This window comes from Aspergillus heteromorphus, assembly GCF_003184545.1.
Source record: "Aspergillus heteromorphus CBS 117.55 chromosome Unknown BO70scaffold_41, whole genome shotgun sequence".
Taxonomy (NCBI): domain Eukaryota; kingdom Fungi; phylum Ascomycota; class Eurotiomycetes; order Eurotiales; family Aspergillaceae; genus Aspergillus; species Aspergillus heteromorphus.
Window position 1 is genome coordinate 29,977 of NW_020290446.1, and position 15,530 is coordinate 45,506.

General features: G+C 59.5%; 10 protein-coding genes across 10 annotated transcripts; 3 read left to right on the forward strand and 7 right to left on the reverse strand.

Moving 5' to 3' along the window:
• Positions 1 to 87: 87 nt before the first annotated feature.
• Positions 88 to 443, reverse strand: BO70DRAFT_366320 (uncharacterized protein). Its single transcript, XM_025544304.1, has one exon. It carries the CDS (start codon positions 353 to 355, stop codon positions 158 to 160), a length of 198 nt encoding a protein of 65 aa, XP_025394931.1. The 5' UTR covers positions 356 to 443; the 3' UTR covers positions 88 to 157.
• Positions 444 to 1,100: 657 nt separating this feature from the next.
• Positions 1,101 to 1,824, forward strand: BO70DRAFT_169654 (uncharacterized protein). The gene has a single exon (XM_025538356.1). The coding sequence runs from the start codon at positions 1,181 to 1,183 to the stop codon at positions 1,571 to 1,573; it is 393 nt and encodes a 130-aa protein (XP_025394932.1). The 5' UTR covers positions 1,101 to 1,180; the 3' UTR covers positions 1,574 to 1,824.
• Positions 1,825 to 2,169: 345 nt separating this feature from the next.
• BO70DRAFT_345450 (putative rhamnogalacturonase) lies at positions 2,170 to 3,905 on the reverse strand (the record flags this gene model as incomplete). Its single annotated transcript, XM_025541500.1, has 6 exons — positions 2,170 to 2,258; positions 2,325 to 2,630; positions 2,689 to 2,902; positions 2,934 to 3,303; positions 3,352 to 3,430; positions 3,482 to 3,905. The coding sequence occupies 6 exons, from the start codon at positions 3,903 to 3,905 to the stop codon at positions 2,170 to 2,172; spliced, it is 1,482 nt and encodes a 493-aa protein (XP_025394933.1).
• A 370-nt stretch (positions 3,906 to 4,275) lies between these two features.
• On the reverse strand, positions 4,276 to 5,567 carry BO70DRAFT_400611 (TauD/TfdA dioxygenase family protein; the record flags this gene model as incomplete). Its single annotated transcript, XM_025546935.1, has 3 exons — positions 4,276 to 4,426; positions 4,482 to 4,717; positions 4,794 to 5,567. 3 exons carry the CDS (start codon positions 5,565 to 5,567, stop codon positions 4,276 to 4,278), a joined length of 1,161 nt encoding a protein of 386 aa, XP_025394934.1.
• Positions 5,568 to 5,918: 351 nt separating this feature from the next.
• On the reverse strand, positions 5,919 to 7,947 carry BO70DRAFT_418813 (putative MFS transporter). The gene has a single exon (XM_025547459.1). The coding sequence runs from the start codon at positions 7,788 to 7,790 to the stop codon at positions 6,093 to 6,095; it is 1,698 nt and encodes a 565-aa protein (XP_025394935.1). The 5' UTR covers positions 7,791 to 7,947; the 3' UTR covers positions 5,919 to 6,092.
• Positions 7,948 to 8,240: 293 nt separating this feature from the next.
• On the reverse strand, positions 8,241 to 8,935 carry BO70DRAFT_169684 (uncharacterized protein). Its single transcript, XM_025538358.1, has one exon. The coding sequence runs from the start codon at positions 8,786 to 8,788 to the stop codon at positions 8,348 to 8,350; it is 441 nt and encodes a 146-aa protein (XP_025394936.1). The 5' UTR covers positions 8,789 to 8,935; the 3' UTR covers positions 8,241 to 8,347.
• Positions 8,936 to 9,043: 108 nt separating this feature from the next.
• Positions 9,044 to 9,811, forward strand: BO70DRAFT_366326 (Nitroreductase). The gene is made up of 2 exons (XM_025544305.1): positions 9,044 to 9,533; positions 9,584 to 9,811. Exons 1-2 carry the CDS (start codon positions 9,083 to 9,085, stop codon positions 9,784 to 9,786), a joined length of 654 nt encoding a protein of 217 aa, XP_025394937.1. The 5' UTR covers positions 9,044 to 9,082; the 3' UTR covers positions 9,787 to 9,811.
• Positions 9,812 to 10,058: 247 nt separating this feature from the next.
• Positions 10,059 to 10,848, forward strand: BO70DRAFT_169675 (uncharacterized protein). The gene has a single exon (XM_025538357.1). The coding sequence runs from the start codon at positions 10,258 to 10,260 to the stop codon at positions 10,693 to 10,695; it is 438 nt and encodes a 145-aa protein (XP_025394938.1). The 5' UTR covers positions 10,059 to 10,257; the 3' UTR covers positions 10,696 to 10,848.
• Positions 10,849 to 11,388: 540 nt separating this feature from the next.
• On the reverse strand, positions 11,389 to 12,485 carry BO70DRAFT_382964 (uncharacterized protein; the record flags this gene model as incomplete). Its single annotated transcript, XM_025545561.1, has 1 exon — positions 11,389 to 12,485. Exon 1 carries the CDS (start codon positions 12,265 to 12,267, stop codon positions 11,389 to 11,391), a length of 879 nt encoding a protein of 292 aa, XP_025394939.1. The 5' UTR covers positions 12,268 to 12,485.
• A 622-nt stretch (positions 12,486 to 13,107) lies between these two features.
• Positions 13,108 to 14,672, reverse strand: BO70DRAFT_366328 (oleate delta-12 desaturase). Its single transcript, XM_025544306.1, has 3 exons — positions 14,505 to 14,672; positions 13,663 to 14,440; positions 13,108 to 13,607 (listed from the first exon to the last, which is right to left on the reverse strand). The coding sequence occupies exons 1-3, from the start codon at positions 14,541 to 14,543 to the stop codon at positions 13,246 to 13,248; spliced, it is 1,179 nt and encodes a 392-aa protein (XP_025394940.1). The 5' UTR covers positions 14,544 to 14,672; the 3' UTR covers positions 13,108 to 13,245.
• Positions 14,673 to 15,530: the final 858 nt, after the last annotated feature.

Genomic DNA, 15,530 nt, shown 5'->3' on the forward strand with positions numbered 1-15,530 from the left:
TTGGATGTGACTATGAGTAAGTACATCTATCCCTCACTGGCCCGGCCGCGGTGGAGTCATTCTTTTACGTTTCCCGCCGACTAACGCGACTAGAGGCTTGGGTCCAAGAAGATCCCCTCTGGTGCAGGCGAATCAGAGGGCCGTCCGAGTGAGTTTATTACATATTTAATTTAGTCCCCGTCGCCCGCCACATCCATATAGTACAGGTGGAAGTGCCAGTGCCCTGTTGGGGATGACACTCTTGACTGGGAGGAAGAACAAGAACTAGGAAGAGCCTGCCGGGTGGGGTAGTATCATCTTGGCCCTTTCCCCCTTGCATGCCACGATGCCTGCTGGCTGGCATGGACATGGACATGGACCTGGACCTGGACCTGGACAGTGGAAACGAACACAACAGTGTCCATGCCCTAACCAGTGCGAGTTGCGACGGGGCGACGTTGGTGGTGGAGAAGAGGGAGGGGAGGGGGGGCAAGACAGGTGGAGAGGGTGAGGTGATAATATCATAATGCAGTTGAGTAAGAGAGGGGGGAGATAAGATGGTTGCTCGACATACAGTCCGTTGCAGGCAGGGAAGACACATCATTTTCATGAGACAAGAAAAAAAAAAAAAAAAAAAAAAAAAAAAAAAAAAAACAGGCCGGTCGGGCAGGCGAGAGAATCCCGGCTGAGTCAGCCCCTTGTTTCTTCCACAGCCCCAGGAAGATGCAGAAGATGCAGAAGATACAGAAGATACCGAAGACTAACACACTGCCTACGAGTTGAGTTTATCCACCCTTGATGAATCTTCTTCAATGCGGAATGCCGGGCGAGACAGCAAAAAATGCGAGTCGGGTGGCTCGAACGCCCCCCCCCCACTTAGGGCTTGGGCGGCCAGGGCAGGAAGTCCGGGGAAAAAACCAGAGCGTCAAACAACCCAACAATCCAACAATCAAACAGTCAAACAGTCAAACAGTCAGCGGTTATCGGCGGTTATCCATCATCATCTCACCGGAGGGCCTGGCCGGGTGCCTGCGCCGGTGACCCGATTTGAGCGAGGGACTATCTCCTTACTTACTACCAACTAGCCCGTCTTCTAGTCCTTCTAGAACGAGTTTATTGCGCCTTGGCTTGCCGGACCCTCATCCCAGCAGCATCCCCCGGCGTCGAGGGTCGACGTGCCATGATCTTCTCATGATCAGGCATGCTAAGAGTTCGGGGAATTGGGGGGTTGGGGAACCATGGGGTAAGAGGAGTAATGGCAATGCATATCTGTTACGTGAAACGTCTTCTGATGATCCTCCTCCTCCTCCTCCAGGCAGTCAACCGGTTACCTCCCCGGCCCGGCTCCGGTCACTGCCGGTGGATCGGCATCTACATGTATCTCTACCATCGATCTCTCTACCTACCTACCTACCTACCTACCTACCTACCAAGTGCTCGTGCTCGGAAAAGTGTCCTTTTCCCGTCCTTCCCCGTTCATCGGTCCCCTCCGGCCTCGTGTCGTGATCCCGATCCGCCTGCCGGGATCCACTCTTCGACCTCCTGCAGCCTGGCTGTCCTCGGTTCGAAGTTGTCTGCGTGTAGATGTCGCTGACCAACCAGGCAGGACCGGCTGTGCCAACTGCTAATGGATTATCCGAGTAGGACCTGTGCAGCTGCGGTCGGTGGGTGCACATCTGACCGGGTCCTTGTCCGCACAGCCACCACTGCGTGGGGAAATTATATACCATATACCTGGGGTCCAACTGGTATCACGCTGGTTTCATTCCAGGGTCATCCCAGAGGCCCGGATGCCGCGGGAAAGTCCATCGTACACACACAAAAAAAAAAAAAAAAAGAAAGAAAAACAAAAAGAAAACCAACGTCGCCACTGCCCCTTGGCTAAGGTGCACCGTCAGTGAATGGGGTGGTGATCTAGTAGGGGAATGGTCGCGGCATCCTGGTGATTATCCCCCTGTCGGGGAGTCGTGACAGGATGCCTTCCATCCCACAGGGATCAATTGACCCGTCAGGTAGATGAAGACTGGATTACATCACATCCTATTGGCATTTCTCGGTAAGTTCAACTCGGTTGCCTCGTATCCTCGCCACTCTGACTACTGTCCATCACTGACCACTGCACCACCATCCCTGGCCAGGGACTTCAGCAACTCCCTCCTCCAACCTTTCACCCTAAGCACCAGCATCCGCCTAAAAGCTCCCCCAGTAATGCAGGTGATAATCCACCCCTCCCGGCCGCCACAGGGGCGCCGGGGTATAGACCGGGATCGGCGAGGCCGCTGTCAGGTTCCGGAGATGTCAGGACGGGCACGTTGATCAAGGGGAAAGGGGAAGGGAACACTCACTGCCATAGCCGGTGCTGGGGGCCGCCCAGGCTGGATAGGTCGGGGCCACCCACCCCGTCGGGGAGGCCGTGATGGTGTACGTGCTGGTATACAGGTGCGGCACCGCGCCGGGGGACAGGGACGAGATGCCATCCTGGGGCCCGTAGGAATCGTCACCCGTCCCGAACACGTTGTTGATCTTGTTGACGACCTCGTCCCCGGCCTCGGTCCACACGGTGAAGTCCGCCACCGTGACGTTGGTGGCGTAGGTGAGGTCGTTGGCGATCAGATACAACGGGGGCCGCTGGGCCCCGTCCGCAACGGAGCCTGTGGAGGATCAGGATCAGTATCACCATCGTCTCCGTCATCCAGGGAGACGGCGTACCGGAGAAGTTCCGGAAGGTCAGGTTACTGAGGGCCACGGACCCTGTGTCGGGCTCGAGGGTGTTCTGCCAGTACTGATCGATGTCAAGCCCGTAGAGGCTCGCCTTGGACCGGAAGTTGAGGAATTGCACGTTGCGCACATAGCCCGACCCCCCGGGATATGTCTTGATGAAGGCAATGTTGTTGCCCTGGATGATGCTGATGTTTTGCGCCACCTGCCTCGGGTCGTCAGTACATTTCCTCCACGAACGGACAGAGGGGGGGGGGACGTGCAATGTTGGAGATCTCTGCAGACACATTCAGGCTGCCGATGGACACGCCCGAGCCGGCCTGGTTGCACACCAGGTTCTCGATCAGGGCATGATGCGACGGGCTCTTCACGGAGACGCATTCGTCCCGGTTGGTGACCTCATTGTCATGGATGTAGTAGTTGGTGCCAATGGCATCGATGCCGTCGTAACTGCCCAGGTTGGCCCCCCGGACGGTGATGTGGTACACCTCGACGTTGACGGCAAAGTCCAGCACCAGGTGGAACTTGGGGCTGTCCACCAGGATCAGGTCGTGGACGGAGGCGTTGGTGGGCGAGATGAGGCGGACCAGCCGGGGACGATCCGTGCTGTGTGGTGTCAGCAGAGTCTTGTTGGACGAGGCAGGAGTGGCCTACTTGTCGAGGTTGCGATACAGGTAGCCCTGGCCCTGGAAGGCCCCCCGTCCGGTGGCCGAGAAGAACTCGAAGTCGACCGCTGACCAGCACTTAGAGGAAATGAAGCTATCGTTAGGGGTTCAGCCCTCACCGTTCACGATCACCAGCACATCTAGCAGAAACTCATGGTCACCCTCGCCGTTCACCGTCGCGTTCAGAAGATCCGCCCCCGCGAACCCCTGGAGGATCAACCCACGATCAATGGTCCAGTTGCCCCCGTACGCGGCCGTGATGAGCCCGTCCAGCTGGAAGGCCCAGTTGGTGCCGTTGCTGAGCACCACCCCCCGTCCCAGCAGGTAGTCGCCCTCCGGCACGACGAGTCGACTGCCCCGGTTGGGTAAGACACACTCGCTGAAGGCCGACTCCAGGGCCGAGGCGATGTCCGTCTGGTTGTCAGCCACCGCACCGTAGTCGGTGATGCTGCATTCAATCGTCTTCTGCGCGAGCGAGTTGGTTGGGCCCACGGGGCCGATCAGTTGGCCTGCTACGAGGCCGGACCAGAGGAGGATCAACATAGATGAGAGCATCGTTGCGAGAGTAATAGCCTCTGTGTCGGCCTCTCAAGCAACAGTCCTGCATCCCTACTTATACTTCTACCGCTGCTGCTGCTGCTGGTGGTGGGAACAGAAAGAAAGAAATCTCTCCTCCGGGCCTCGGGGTGAAGATCACGGTCAATGGAGGAGAACTGACGTGATTGTTTGCTCGATATTAAATCGATATTAAATTGCATTAGCGCCGCCTCCGAGCAGGCTGGACCCATGGTGCCACTTGGGACGTTGGCTCCGTGATGAGAGCCAAACATCAATCTACGGAGATACACCGCAGAACGGAGACTATCGACTGCCTTTGCCATGCGTGACGAGACTCAACTATGAAGGTGCACATCTACAGCCCATCCAGCCCTTTATTCTCTTCCTTCTCAGCCAACTTCCCTGGCTGGGTGGCCGCAATCGCCTCCTTCCGCGTGTGCGAGTTGGGATCCAGATACGGCCGCTCCGCCTGGGGGCCACCCGCAGGCCGTGGCGAAGATGCGGGACTGCTGCACGGTCAGGATCAGGGCTGGATGGATGCAGAGGCTCGAGGGTCGACACTCACAGTAGTCGAAGATGCCCGTGTGGAAGGTGGCGCGGTTGTCCCAGATGGCGACGGCGTCCGGCGACCATTTCCATCGCACCTGGAACTCGTACCCTTCGGCGACGGTGCGGAAGAGGTTGTCGAGCAGACCGTCCCCGAAGCGTTTCTCGAGCCCCACGATCTCCTTGGTAAAGTTTTCGTTGACGTACAGCGTCTTCCAGCCGGTCACCGGGTGGGTGCGCACGACGGGGTGCTGATGGTCCGGTTAGTTAGGGCTGCTGCCTCCGTCATCTTATTTGGGGAAGGAGATAAAAAGTTGGAACACCTACGATGGTTTCAATCGGATCCCTCCGCAGGCACCCGGTGGTACGCCTCGCCTTCTCAGCCTGTTCGAGGCCACTGTGTCTGGCCTGTAACGTCTCGAGGAACGATCGCAGGGTGGGGGAGAGACTCTCATACAGGGCATACCCGCTGGCCCAGATGGTATCCCCCCCGGCCAGCGTCCCGTCCGGTCCCGCGGGGGGGAGGGTGTCCATCTTCAGCATCGTCAGCCCCGGGGGCTGAAGCTCGTAGCTGACGTCGGAGTGCCAGATCTGGTGGGAGCGGCCGTGGACGGCGGTCTCGTCCTTGTGGACAGGGTGCACCCAGGGCAGGTCGGGGATGATGCCGGCCATCTGGTGGATATGCAGGTCGCCATAGTAGGCCGCGAAGGCGATCTGCTCGTGTACGTCCATGGCCTGGTCGCGGAGGAACACCACCCCCCGTTCGGCCACCAGGCGCGCCAGGTCGTCCTTCTGCGCATCCGTGAGCGCCGTCAGCTGCAGCCCGACGAGCTCGGTGCCGATCTCGGGCGTCAGATGGTGCACCTCCTGGGCCGCGGCCAGCAGGCGCGTCTGGCCCGGGGCGGCGTACAGGCCGCGGTCGACGAAGGGCTTCTCCTCGAGGTTGGGGAGGGTGAAGGGGGTGTAGTTGGGGTACTGCAACCCGGCCTCGCGCACGGCGACGAGGGGAGAGACCCCACGAGGCGTGGTATATTCGGGGTGTGGCAGGCCCTGGGGCCGTTGGGGGAGTCGCAGCTCTTGGGGGAGGGGGAGGGATGGCATGGTGGCAGATTGAGAAGGGGTTGGGATGAAGTTAGGGCTTGGATCGGACAGGAGAGAGCAGGAAAACACAGGAGAGGAGAGGAGAGGGCAGGAGAGCACTGGACAGGACAGAAACGGGTTCACTGAGGGATGAGGGGGGTTGTCCCAAGTGTCAAGACGCCTGATGCCATCTGACATGCCGATCAGCACATCTGGACCCGATCCTGTTGGTGGGATTTCCCCGACGTCACGCCATCGACGGCGCGGTTGAGGTTATCCCGGGCAGCATGGAAGAGACCCTCAGGGTCCATCAGGGCCTGTCTGCGGACGTCCGGCTGTGCTCCGACCGCGCAGGGGCAGGGGCCTCTAGATATCAGGCCTCTATCCCATCTATCCCACCCTATCCCCTCCATGCCTACAGCCGTACGAGGCATCCGGAATGGCGACATCACTCTAGTGTCCCCCCTCCCCCTCCCCGACCGGTCCGGAGGGGGAGGGAGGGCGAAGTCTCTCTTCCATTCAGGCTGCGTCTCGCTATCTATCTAGCTAGCTATCAAACAGGAAATCCAGTCGCTTGTTCCCCTGGTCCGTGGTGTGGGCCAGATAGTCGACGCGCTCCGCCACCGTCATCGCCTCCCACCGAGCCTGCTTCCACCGGTTGCGGGCCACGTAGTACGCCTTGGCCAGGACGTACACCACCAGGGTGGCGACGTTGATGGCAATCAGCTGCCCGTCGCCGCGGCGGTAGTAGGGCTCGTCGTCGGACCGGTAGATGTTGGACGAGGCGATGCCGGACAGCTGGATGGTGATGTTATACAGGGCCGCGCTGACGGCCCGCGTGCGCACCGAGTTGCTCAGCCGCGAGCACCAGCCCACGTGGGCCGCATGGGGGGAGGGCCAGCCCAGCAGCACGAAGGTGACGGCGTACAGCCCCCAGTTGGACAGGGTGCCGGCGCAGCGGAACAGGATGATGAGCAGGGGCAGCGACCACAGCTGCGTGAGCACGCCCACCAGGCAGATCTGGCGCCACCGCTCGGACAGCTCGGTGGCCAGCAGCAGGTTGATGGCGGCGAAGAAGGTGACGGGGATGCCCAGCAGGGTGGTCTGGAAGGTGGAGAAGCCGATGGCCTTGAGGGACAGGCTGAGGTAGGACTTGGGGGGCGCGGTGGGGATCTCGAACAGCATGCCGATGACATAGATGGGCCACAGGTCGTAGTCCCTCAGGCTCCGCCACAGCATGCCCAGCGTCAGGGCCTGGCGGTTGTGCATGTCGCCCTTGGACGGGTCGTCGCGCAGCACGCGGTTGACGATGATGCGCTCCTCGCGCGCCGTGAAGAGGCCCCGGGGGCGCCACCACGTCGCCGTCTGGGTGGGCCCCGGCACCAGCAGCGCGAAGCTCAGCACGCCGATGACCAGGCTGATCAGGGCCTCGATCAGGAACAGCCAGCGCCAGCCCGCGCGGCCGGCGACGCCGCGCATGTGCAGCACCCCGTAGGCGATGAACGAGGCGATGACGCCGGACAGGGCGTCGACGAACCAGAACAGGGCCAGGCGCAGCGGCATCTCGGTCTTGGTGTAGAAGTACGACAGGTACAGGATGGCGTCCGGGATGAAGCCGCCCATGAACAGGCCGATGAAGAAGCGGCAGGCGAAGAAGCCCGCGCGGCCCTGCATGAAGAACTGGCCCCCGGACGCCAGGCTCCAGCAGATGATCTGGACGGGGATCCAGCGGTCGGGGCCCAGGCGCTTGCCGATCATCTGCGAGGGGATCTCGCTGATCAGGAAGCCCACGCGGTACATGTTCTGGGCGTTGTTGTAGTCGTCGGTGGTGATGTGCAGGTCGGGCAGCAGGTTGTCGGCCGACGCGTTGCTCAGGTTGCCGCGGTCCAGGTTGAGGCCGAAGAACATGACGAGGATCCAGCAGAAGATGCGCACGTCCGTCTTGCGCCGCACCGCGCGCTCCTCGCGGTGCGTCCAGCGCTCGGCCGGGTCGAATCGCGCCAGGTTCTCGTACTCGGGGTGCGGCCAGTAGAAGCGAGCCAGCTGCGGGTCGTCGAAGACGCTGCGAGGGGTGGCGATGGCATCGAGATCGACCGGCGGCGTTGTTGTTCGGGGAGTTAGGGCTAGCAGCGACGACAGGAGGGAGTGCGCCGTCGGGGCGGCCGGGGGTTCCGCGAGGTCCTCGTGGGGGACGGTGTGGACCTCGATGGTCTTCGCATCATCGGACGAAGGCATCTTGGACATGGCTGGAGGGAGGGAGGGAGGGAGAGAGAGAGAGAGGTTGAGAAGGAGTCGCTATATACCCGATGTGGTGCGTCTCGATGAGGCCATCGCCGCGTGGATGGTGTTTAGTATATATATCTGGCAGAAACAACCTCTCATTGATGGAAAAACCTCGCGCTCGTCAGGAGGGTCTGTCATGAGCTCATCATTATCTTTTTTTTTTTTTTTTTTTTTTTTTCAGACCATCTTCCCAAGTGCCGCCAGAGGGGGGTAGGACAGGGAGGAGATTATCGGATGTCCTTATACACAAACACGACCCGGGGGCGTCGTGTCATATGATGGAGAAGAAGTCTCACTGCCTATGACGGACACGACACATCACTTACATCCCCGCCCAATAATGATGGCAATAGCAATATGCCGACTCTGATGAGACCGCCCCCATCATCCCATCCACCATCACATATCACGAAAACGGAATGTTGCGGGCCTGGGGCCATAGCGTCCAGCCGGCCCTGCGGTGAATCGTGAGGGCCCAGGGAGCGGAGATGGGCAGTGTATATCATATCATCCAGGGCTTAGACCCACGGCAGATTTGAAAAAGGGGGGGGGGATGTCATGAGTACAGTATACACTAGATCGTGATGGATTTCTTTTCCTTTCTTCCGCTTCCGTAGGTGCTGTTGCCACCCCGTAGACCCCCGGCTATTCCTCGTAACAGCAGACTGGGAGTTATCATGTCTCCCCGCGCCCTCCGTCGAAAGGGGATCTGGTCCTTGCTGGGTGGGATACCCCCCGGAGGAGGAGGATAGTAGCAGCAGTAGTAGTAGTAGTAGTAGTAGTAGTAGTAGTAGTAGTAGTCGGCATCCCGCCCGGAGGTCCGACGGAGGTCCGACGACCCGAGCCCTATTCTCTTCTTCTGCAGCCAACGGTGGACTGTCCGCTCGCAGCTGCTCGCTGTTACCCGTCAACTGTCTACCGTCTGGCCTCCGTAGAACCAAGCCGAGATGGTTCCACATTGCCACTGCATATGCTGGGTGCTGGGGCCGGACGGAATCTTCCGCGGCTTTCTAAGCGTTCTTTCTAAGCCCCCCGGGCGCTTCGTAAGGGATTAGCAATGGCCGGGATCCAGGCCTGATTGGCTGCTGATGGCGGATGGACCCGGTGCGATGGAGCCCCATTGATTGCATCTTTTTATATCAAATGTCGTCCCCTTTCCGTCTCTCTCTCTCTCTCTCTCTCTCTCTCCCTCTCTCTCTCTCTCTCCCTCTCTCTCGCGATCAATCAATCTTTCAATCCTCCAATCAATCAAAATGGGTTCCACGCAGCCAACCTTCACCAACCCCGCCACCACCTCCCTCCTCGAGCTGGTCAAGGCCCGCCGCACCCACTATGCCCTCACCGGCGAGAGCCCCATCTCCGACGACGCCATCGAGCATATCGTCCAGTCCGCCGTCCTGCACGTCCCCAGCTCTTACAACACCCAGACCTCCCGCGTCGTCCTGCTGCTCAAGGAGGAGCACCGCAAGGTCTGGGACATCGCCATCGCCGCCATGGAGGGCCTCGTCGCCGCCGGCGCCGTCCCCAAGGAGATGTTCGAGACCAGCACCAAGCCCAAGCTGAACGCCTTCCGCGCCGCCTACGGCACCGTCCTCTTCTTCGTCGACTATGATTCCCTCGCCGCCATCAAGGAGAAGTTCGCCATCTACGCCGACAAATTCAACCCCTTCGCCCTCGAGTCCAACGCCATGTCCCAGTACCTCGGTAGGTTTTCGGTCAGTGAAAGACCAGCAACCCCCGCTAACTCGTTCCAGTCTGGACCGCGCTGCAGTCCGAGGGCCTCGGGGCCAACCTCCAGCACTACAGCCCCCTCATCGACGAGCAGGTCCAGAAGCAGTGGAACCTCCCGGCCTCCTGGAAACTCGACGCTCAGCTGGTGTTCGGTACCCCTTCCGCTGCGCCGGGGGAGAAGGCCTTCGCGCCCCTCGAGGACCGCTTCAAGGTGTTTGGTAAATAGACTGCTCACAAATGGAGTGAAAGAGAGAGAAAAAGTCCATCTAGAGAGGTGCCCTGCCTGCCTGCCCCAGTAGTTGTCCTCCGTCACCAGCCACGGAGGTATCTCGCCCATGTAAACCAGCGACCGTATTTTTCGGCAGACCCCGCTGGGATCCGTTCCGCGATGCCCCGATGCAGTAATATTGCCGCTCCCTGCAGAGGCGATTGATTCGGTGAGTGGTCCTCAGATATGGTATACAACTCCTGCTACGCCACGCGGAGCGAGCGGGGGGCGGCGTTCACGCATACCGGATCATCTCCATCGGCCACTGGATCCACGGATGAAACTCCTCCTGGAGGGACGCCCGCACCCCCTGGATGATATGCGCGTATCCCATCCCCGCATGAGCCAGGACGAGCGAATGTAGACCAGGAACTCCTCCTGGAGGGACGCCCGCGGGCGAAATACACCAGGCATATCAACGCCGCGGACATGTTAGATGCGCTGGCAGTTGTCAGCGTCCAACCGGCACAGCACGGCCGTCACGGATCGCACGCCAACGGTGAAGTGATCGTCCGCCTGTGCGACGTGCTGCGGCCGGGCGACCAGGTCATCCTGCCCGTCCTGAGCCAGATGGAGAGCCGCGAGGGCCAGGATGAGGTGCATGATAGAGGGGAAGGCAATGCCCCAGCGAGGGAGATGGTCACCCCAGACGCGGTGCCTGTCCGGACGCTCCTCGGCGAGGGTCTTGTAGGTGGCGGTCACGTAGTTGATGGTACAGCCTCAGGTCCGCGAACGAGCGGCCGCCTGACGGGCTGTTGCTGTTGCTGTTGCTGTTGCTGTCACTACTGCCATTACTGGCGGCGAAATCACACTGGACACCGATGGAGGCAATGCAAGGCAAAGAGAGATGAGATCAGCTTACTTTGACGCGTCGTTGCTTGCAATTCCGACATCCGGCTCGGGACTTGGTATGGGATTGGCGGGAGCGAATCTGCATGGTATGGAGAGGAGGGGGAGAGAGGAGGAGAGATGAAGAGAGAGGAAGAGAGAGGAAGAAAGAGGAAGAAAGAGAAAGGTTGGTTGCAGCAGAAGATGTGGTGGTCGGATTCGGGGGGGAATTGCCCGATGAGGCAGGAGGCGAGGCAGCAGGCACTCAGGCACTCAGGCATCTCCCCGCGTTCTTGGTTTCCCCGCTTCCCGCTTCCCGCTTCCACTTTCCACTTTCCACATCTTCTTCTTCTCTCCCTCTCTCTCATCTCCTCTCCCACCTCTGTCTCTTCCCTCTCTCTCCATCCAACAGAGCGGCACGCGTATCGGGCCAGTTGACGGCCTGCGTGGTGGTCCTCTGCCCCGCCCACCCCCGGCAGGCCGATGGACTTTGGGCTGCTCTCTGGTCCCCGCCTGTTTGACTGATACTTGTCGCTGTCGACGTCTCGGGCTCTTCGGGTCTTCTCCATCGGATCCTACTCCTACGGTCAAAGAGCATACGTACACCCGCGCAAAGGTGCCCAAACGGCCAAATATTCCCAATGAACGAAAATCCTACAATCTATCTAAACCTAAACACCCCCCCCCCCCAAACAAATCCAGAACAGAGAAATCCCACGCCAAATCCCACATCTACTCCTCAACATTAATGATGTTCCACTGAGACCACACAAAAGGCTTCGCCGCCTTGGCTCGCCCGGGCCTGTCGTACATGTGCTGCAACCACGCCGCGGTACGGGGGTATTGCTTGTGGAGCTTGATATCCTCGCAAAGGGACCGGTAGTTGCAGATGCACCCCGCCGCGAAGATGTCCGCGGCGGTCATGGTGGCGCCGCACAGGTACGAGGACTGGCGAAGGATGTCCTCCATCCACTGGAGGCCATTGAACACCGCCGCTACGGTCGGGCTGGGCTGCCAGAAGGGGTTCCTATCTGTCGAAGCACACCACTCCAGATGTTGGATTAGGATCTGCCCAACAGCAAAGATCCGGTCTTGGATCGCCTTTTTCTCCTCTTCCGACCGGCCCCAGAGGGGCACACAGGAGAGGGAGGACGCGTGGATGAACTCGCAGATACCTTCGAAGAAGATGTACTGATTGTCGGGGTACGATTCTTCGGCTTTGTACCAGTCCAAGGGCTTACGCGGGCCATGGATGCGGGGATCGACGCCACTCACCGTCGGCGAGACGCTCTTGCAGGCCAGCTCCTCGAGCAGGGGCTTGTCCCCGCGGGGCTCCTTGACCTGGATGGCGTAGACCTTTATGCCCCCGCATTCCCAGATGAACCACCGGACCACCGGGGATAGCTTGGTCTCCGGGTCGAGCATATAGATCACGGGCAACCGCCGGGGGTCCTCGTCCGCAAGCGGCTCCACGGGGGGCAAGGAGAGAGGCACATTGCACGGGCAGTAGCCCTCCTTCAAGCACCACGGACACGTCCCACGGCCGTAGACCGTTGGGACATTGGTCACTGCGGAGATGGGGGAGGGGTCGGTGGTAGGGTTGGTCGACATGATGGAGGTGATAAAACGTCGAGTTTGGATGGCAAAAGAGCTGTCCAGAGAGGTTCAAGGCGGCCACGATGCTCCGGTTACAGGAGGCCTGGGTGGCACCAGGGTCTTTATATGTACGCATCTTCCTTCCCACTGCGACACCGTACGAGGAAGACTCCAGCGGACGCTCTCCCTCTCCCTCTCCTTGTCAGAGCGGGCGGGCTTTGTCAGGTCGACTCCGGTTAAAGGGATTTCAGACAAGCGGCCACAATGGCATTGTTCACCCGATCATTGTCTGGGTCTGACACGGGGACTGTCAGACGGACGGTTATAAAGCAGTCCTTCATGATCTACGCCCAGTTGTCTCGGAGATCGACTGCTGCGGCACAAGGAGCATCAACTCTGCTTGTCAAAGGTTAGCCAGTGTGGGGGAATGGACGATGGAAGAAGACAACGGCATTCATGGAGTTACCATCCCAGCGGCTCTCTCCCCCCAATTTCAGCTGCGTGGCATTCATCTGCACAAAGAGACGTGTCTCTGCATAAGCCGGTGGGGGGTCCAAACAGGAGCGGGTCTTTCCTTGGTGATGTCTGGAGTAGCCAGTGCGGAGGATGCAGACGGTCGACGGAAGACAGTAGAAGACGTGGTGACAGTCGAGGTGGAGTGCCTGGCCTGTCAGGCTGTCAGGCTGTCGGTCATCCCTTATTGGTGGGGGAAGAGCTGGCGTTCATTGGCTGTTCCGCACTGACTCAGCACTCACAGGACCGTGTCTCCGACCAATCACATATCCCGAGGGTATACGGAGTATAAGTAGTCATCCTGCATCACTACGAACTATGCGACAGTCAGAATGCACCGGGTGAAACACGCAATTCTATAATAAATACACTCTATCGACTCTATACCACGTCCCCGTCTATATGCCGTCTATATGGATGATCCACAGCAGAACACACACACACACACACCCCACCCGGCTCTGCCACACCATCCTCCCCTTATTTCGCCTTATCCGCCAGGACAAAGTGCAGCACGCCGCTGGCCTTGCCCGCGTCCGACACGTAGATGCAGCGGCGGAAGGTCACCATGAGCGAGTACAGGAAGCTGACCTCCTTCTCCTCGTGGTAGTTCTCGCCCAGCAGCGGCTGGATGGCGCGGGTGGCCTCCTCGGCCTTGTAGAAGGGGATGCGGCTGAACAGGTGGTGCACGACGTGGTAATCGATAATCTCATGGAAGAAGTGCCGGCCGATGAAGCCGATGCTGCGGTCGATGGTGGCCAGCGCACCCTTGGTGTAGGTCCAGGTTTCGGCGGTGTAGTGGGGGACCTCGGGGTGGGTGTGTTGGAGATAGGTGATGGCGACTGGGATGTATAAGCATGTCTCTCTCTCAGACCTATGGGGATAGATCCAACTTACTCAGCCAGTGGTGCACCCACAGATAGGGCACAAAGTACAGCAGCACCACGTTCCACCCGCCGATCTGGGTCGAGGCGTAGTACAGCACGGAGCCCATGATCAACAGCCCCAGGTCGGACAGGGCGACGCTCACCCACTGGGCGCGGCTGAAGATCTCGCCGAAGGGGTTGTAGTGGCTGGACATGCCGGTGACGCTGCGGCCGTCGGGCAGACTCTTGGGCCCGGCGGTGACGTTCAGCCAGAGGTACATCTGCCAGCCGAACAGCTGGTGGCCGATCAGCTGCAGGAAGGAGACGATGGGGGTCTCCTCGGTCAGGTGCTTGAGCTGCTCGATGCGGACGTTCTTCTTCTCGGCCAGCTGGTGGTCGGTCCAGGGCACGAACACGGTGTCCTTCTCCATGTGGCCGGTGTAGCGGTGGTGACGCGCGTGGGTGAACTTCCACGAGAAGTAGGGCACCATCAGGAAGGAGTGGGCCGCCCAGCCGACGAAGTCGTTGAAGGTCGGGTGCTTGGAGAAGGCGCCATGGCCGCACTCGTGGGCGAGGATCCAGAGGCCAGTGCCGACGCAGCCCTGGAGGAAGCCGTAGGCGGCCCAGGCGACGACGCGCAGGGGGAGGGAGGGCAGCAGGTGGATGTGGAAGGCGGCATAGGTGAGGATGGCGCAGTAGCAGATGTCGCGGGCGAGGTAGAGGAGGGAGGTCACGACGGAGGACTCGAAGCAGTGGGCGGGGATGGCGTCGCGGATGGCCTTGAGGGTGGGGAGGTCGTCTTCGAGGGGCTATGAGAGAGGATGGGTTAGCCGGTTAGGGTTGAGGGTTGGATGTTTGGATGTTGATACGCACCACAGCCTGGACGGCAGGCACCTTGCGTAGCTCAGCCATGATGAGAGTTTGAGAGAGAGATTAAAAAAGTCAGTCAGTCGCACTGGAGATGGGAGTAGACTGCAGAGAGGTAATATTTAGTATTTATTTTCTCCAAAGTCCAAACCTTCCCGCAAGGGTCTTCTCTTTTTTTTTTTTTTTTTTCCCTATTTTTTTCTCTCTCTCCTGAACCTCCCCCAGCATCCCGTGTGCATCCCTGACCAATCACATCGGACTAGTTCCTGGAAAATCCTCGACGCCTTCGCCAATGGATCCATGGACGGACCGGCCATTAGCATTAGCATTAAACTCGCCTGAGTGGCAGTCTAAGCCCAAGAAGGGCTGGCAGTCGAGCCCAGGAGGCGTCGAGGCCCATCCACGGATCCGCCCGTCGGCTGTGGGGGGGGGCAACAGATTCCCAACAAAACAGACCCGAACCCATGCGAAAAGCAAGGCAGTTATCTGTCTATCTATCTATCGATCGATCAGTTAGTAGGCAATCGATCAATCAATAAATGGAAGGCGGGGTGTCGAGTGCCAATACGCCATGCAATACGGAGTACTCCAGGGAAGAATATGGATAGCCTCAACCTGCAACCGCCATCCATCCCTCGCACGCCCCCCTGCAGCCGCGGCCCTATTTTTAGGGGCTTTTTTTCTTTTCTGGAAAACCTTAGTGTCAACGCTTTCTGTCCCTCTCAACGTTTTTTTCTTTCCGCCTCTTGCCCCGTCCGGTTGGCTCAGACTGAGTCTCGGTGCCTGCGTCGCGTTCCGACTGACTTCCTGTTCGCCGGGTTAGGGCTTGCGTCCAGTGTGCCTGTCTGTCTGTCTGTCTGGATGAGCCTCGCGATTTCTCCGATCGCGACGGTCATCCGTGTGTCTATTTCTCGTAGAAAATATCCAGACTCCGGCTAAGCAGTGGCCCGGACAGGGAGTCAGCTGTCAGCAGTCAGCAGGAATAGAATTCCAGATCCCCCCGGTACACCCAGTCATTTCCCTTTTTTTTTT

Coding starts and splice junctions, on each gene's coding strand:
- BO70DRAFT_366320 (XM_025544304.1), bottom strand. CDS start 355: ATGTCCATGTCCATGCCAGCCAGCAGGCATCGTGGCATGCAAGGGGGA.
- BO70DRAFT_169654 (XM_025538356.1), top strand. CDS start 1,181: ATGCTAAGAGTTCGGGGAATTGGGGGGTTGGGGAACCATGGGGTAAGA.
- BO70DRAFT_418813 (XM_025547459.1), bottom strand. CDS start 7,790: ATGTCCAAGATGCCTTCGTCCGATGATGCGAAGACCATCGAGGTCCAC.
- BO70DRAFT_169684 (XM_025538358.1), bottom strand. CDS start 8,788: ATGTGGAACCATCTCGGCTTGGTTCTACGGAGGCCAGACGGTAGACAG.
- BO70DRAFT_366326 (XM_025544305.1), top strand. CDS start 9,083: ATGGGTTCCACGCAGCCAACCTTCACCAACCCCGCCACCACCTCCCTC. Junction 9,534..9,583: donor CGCCATGTCCCAGTACCTCG/GTAGGTTTTCGG, acceptor AACTCGTTCCAG/TCTGGACCGCGCTGCAGTCC.
- BO70DRAFT_169675 (XM_025538357.1), top strand. CDS start 10,258: ATGTTAGATGCGCTGGCAGTTGTCAGCGTCCAACCGGCACAGCACGGC.
- BO70DRAFT_366328 (XM_025544306.1), bottom strand. CDS start 14,543: ATGGCTGAGCTACGCAAGGTGCCTGCCGTCCAGGCTGTG. Junction 14,441..14,504: donor TGCCTGCCGTCCAGGCTGTG/GTGCGTATCAAC, acceptor CCTCTCTCATAG/CCCCTCGAAGACGACCTCCC. Junction 13,608..13,662: donor GTGGGTGCACCACTGGCTGA/GTAAGTTGGATC, acceptor TATACATCCCAG/TCGCCATCACCTATCTCCAA.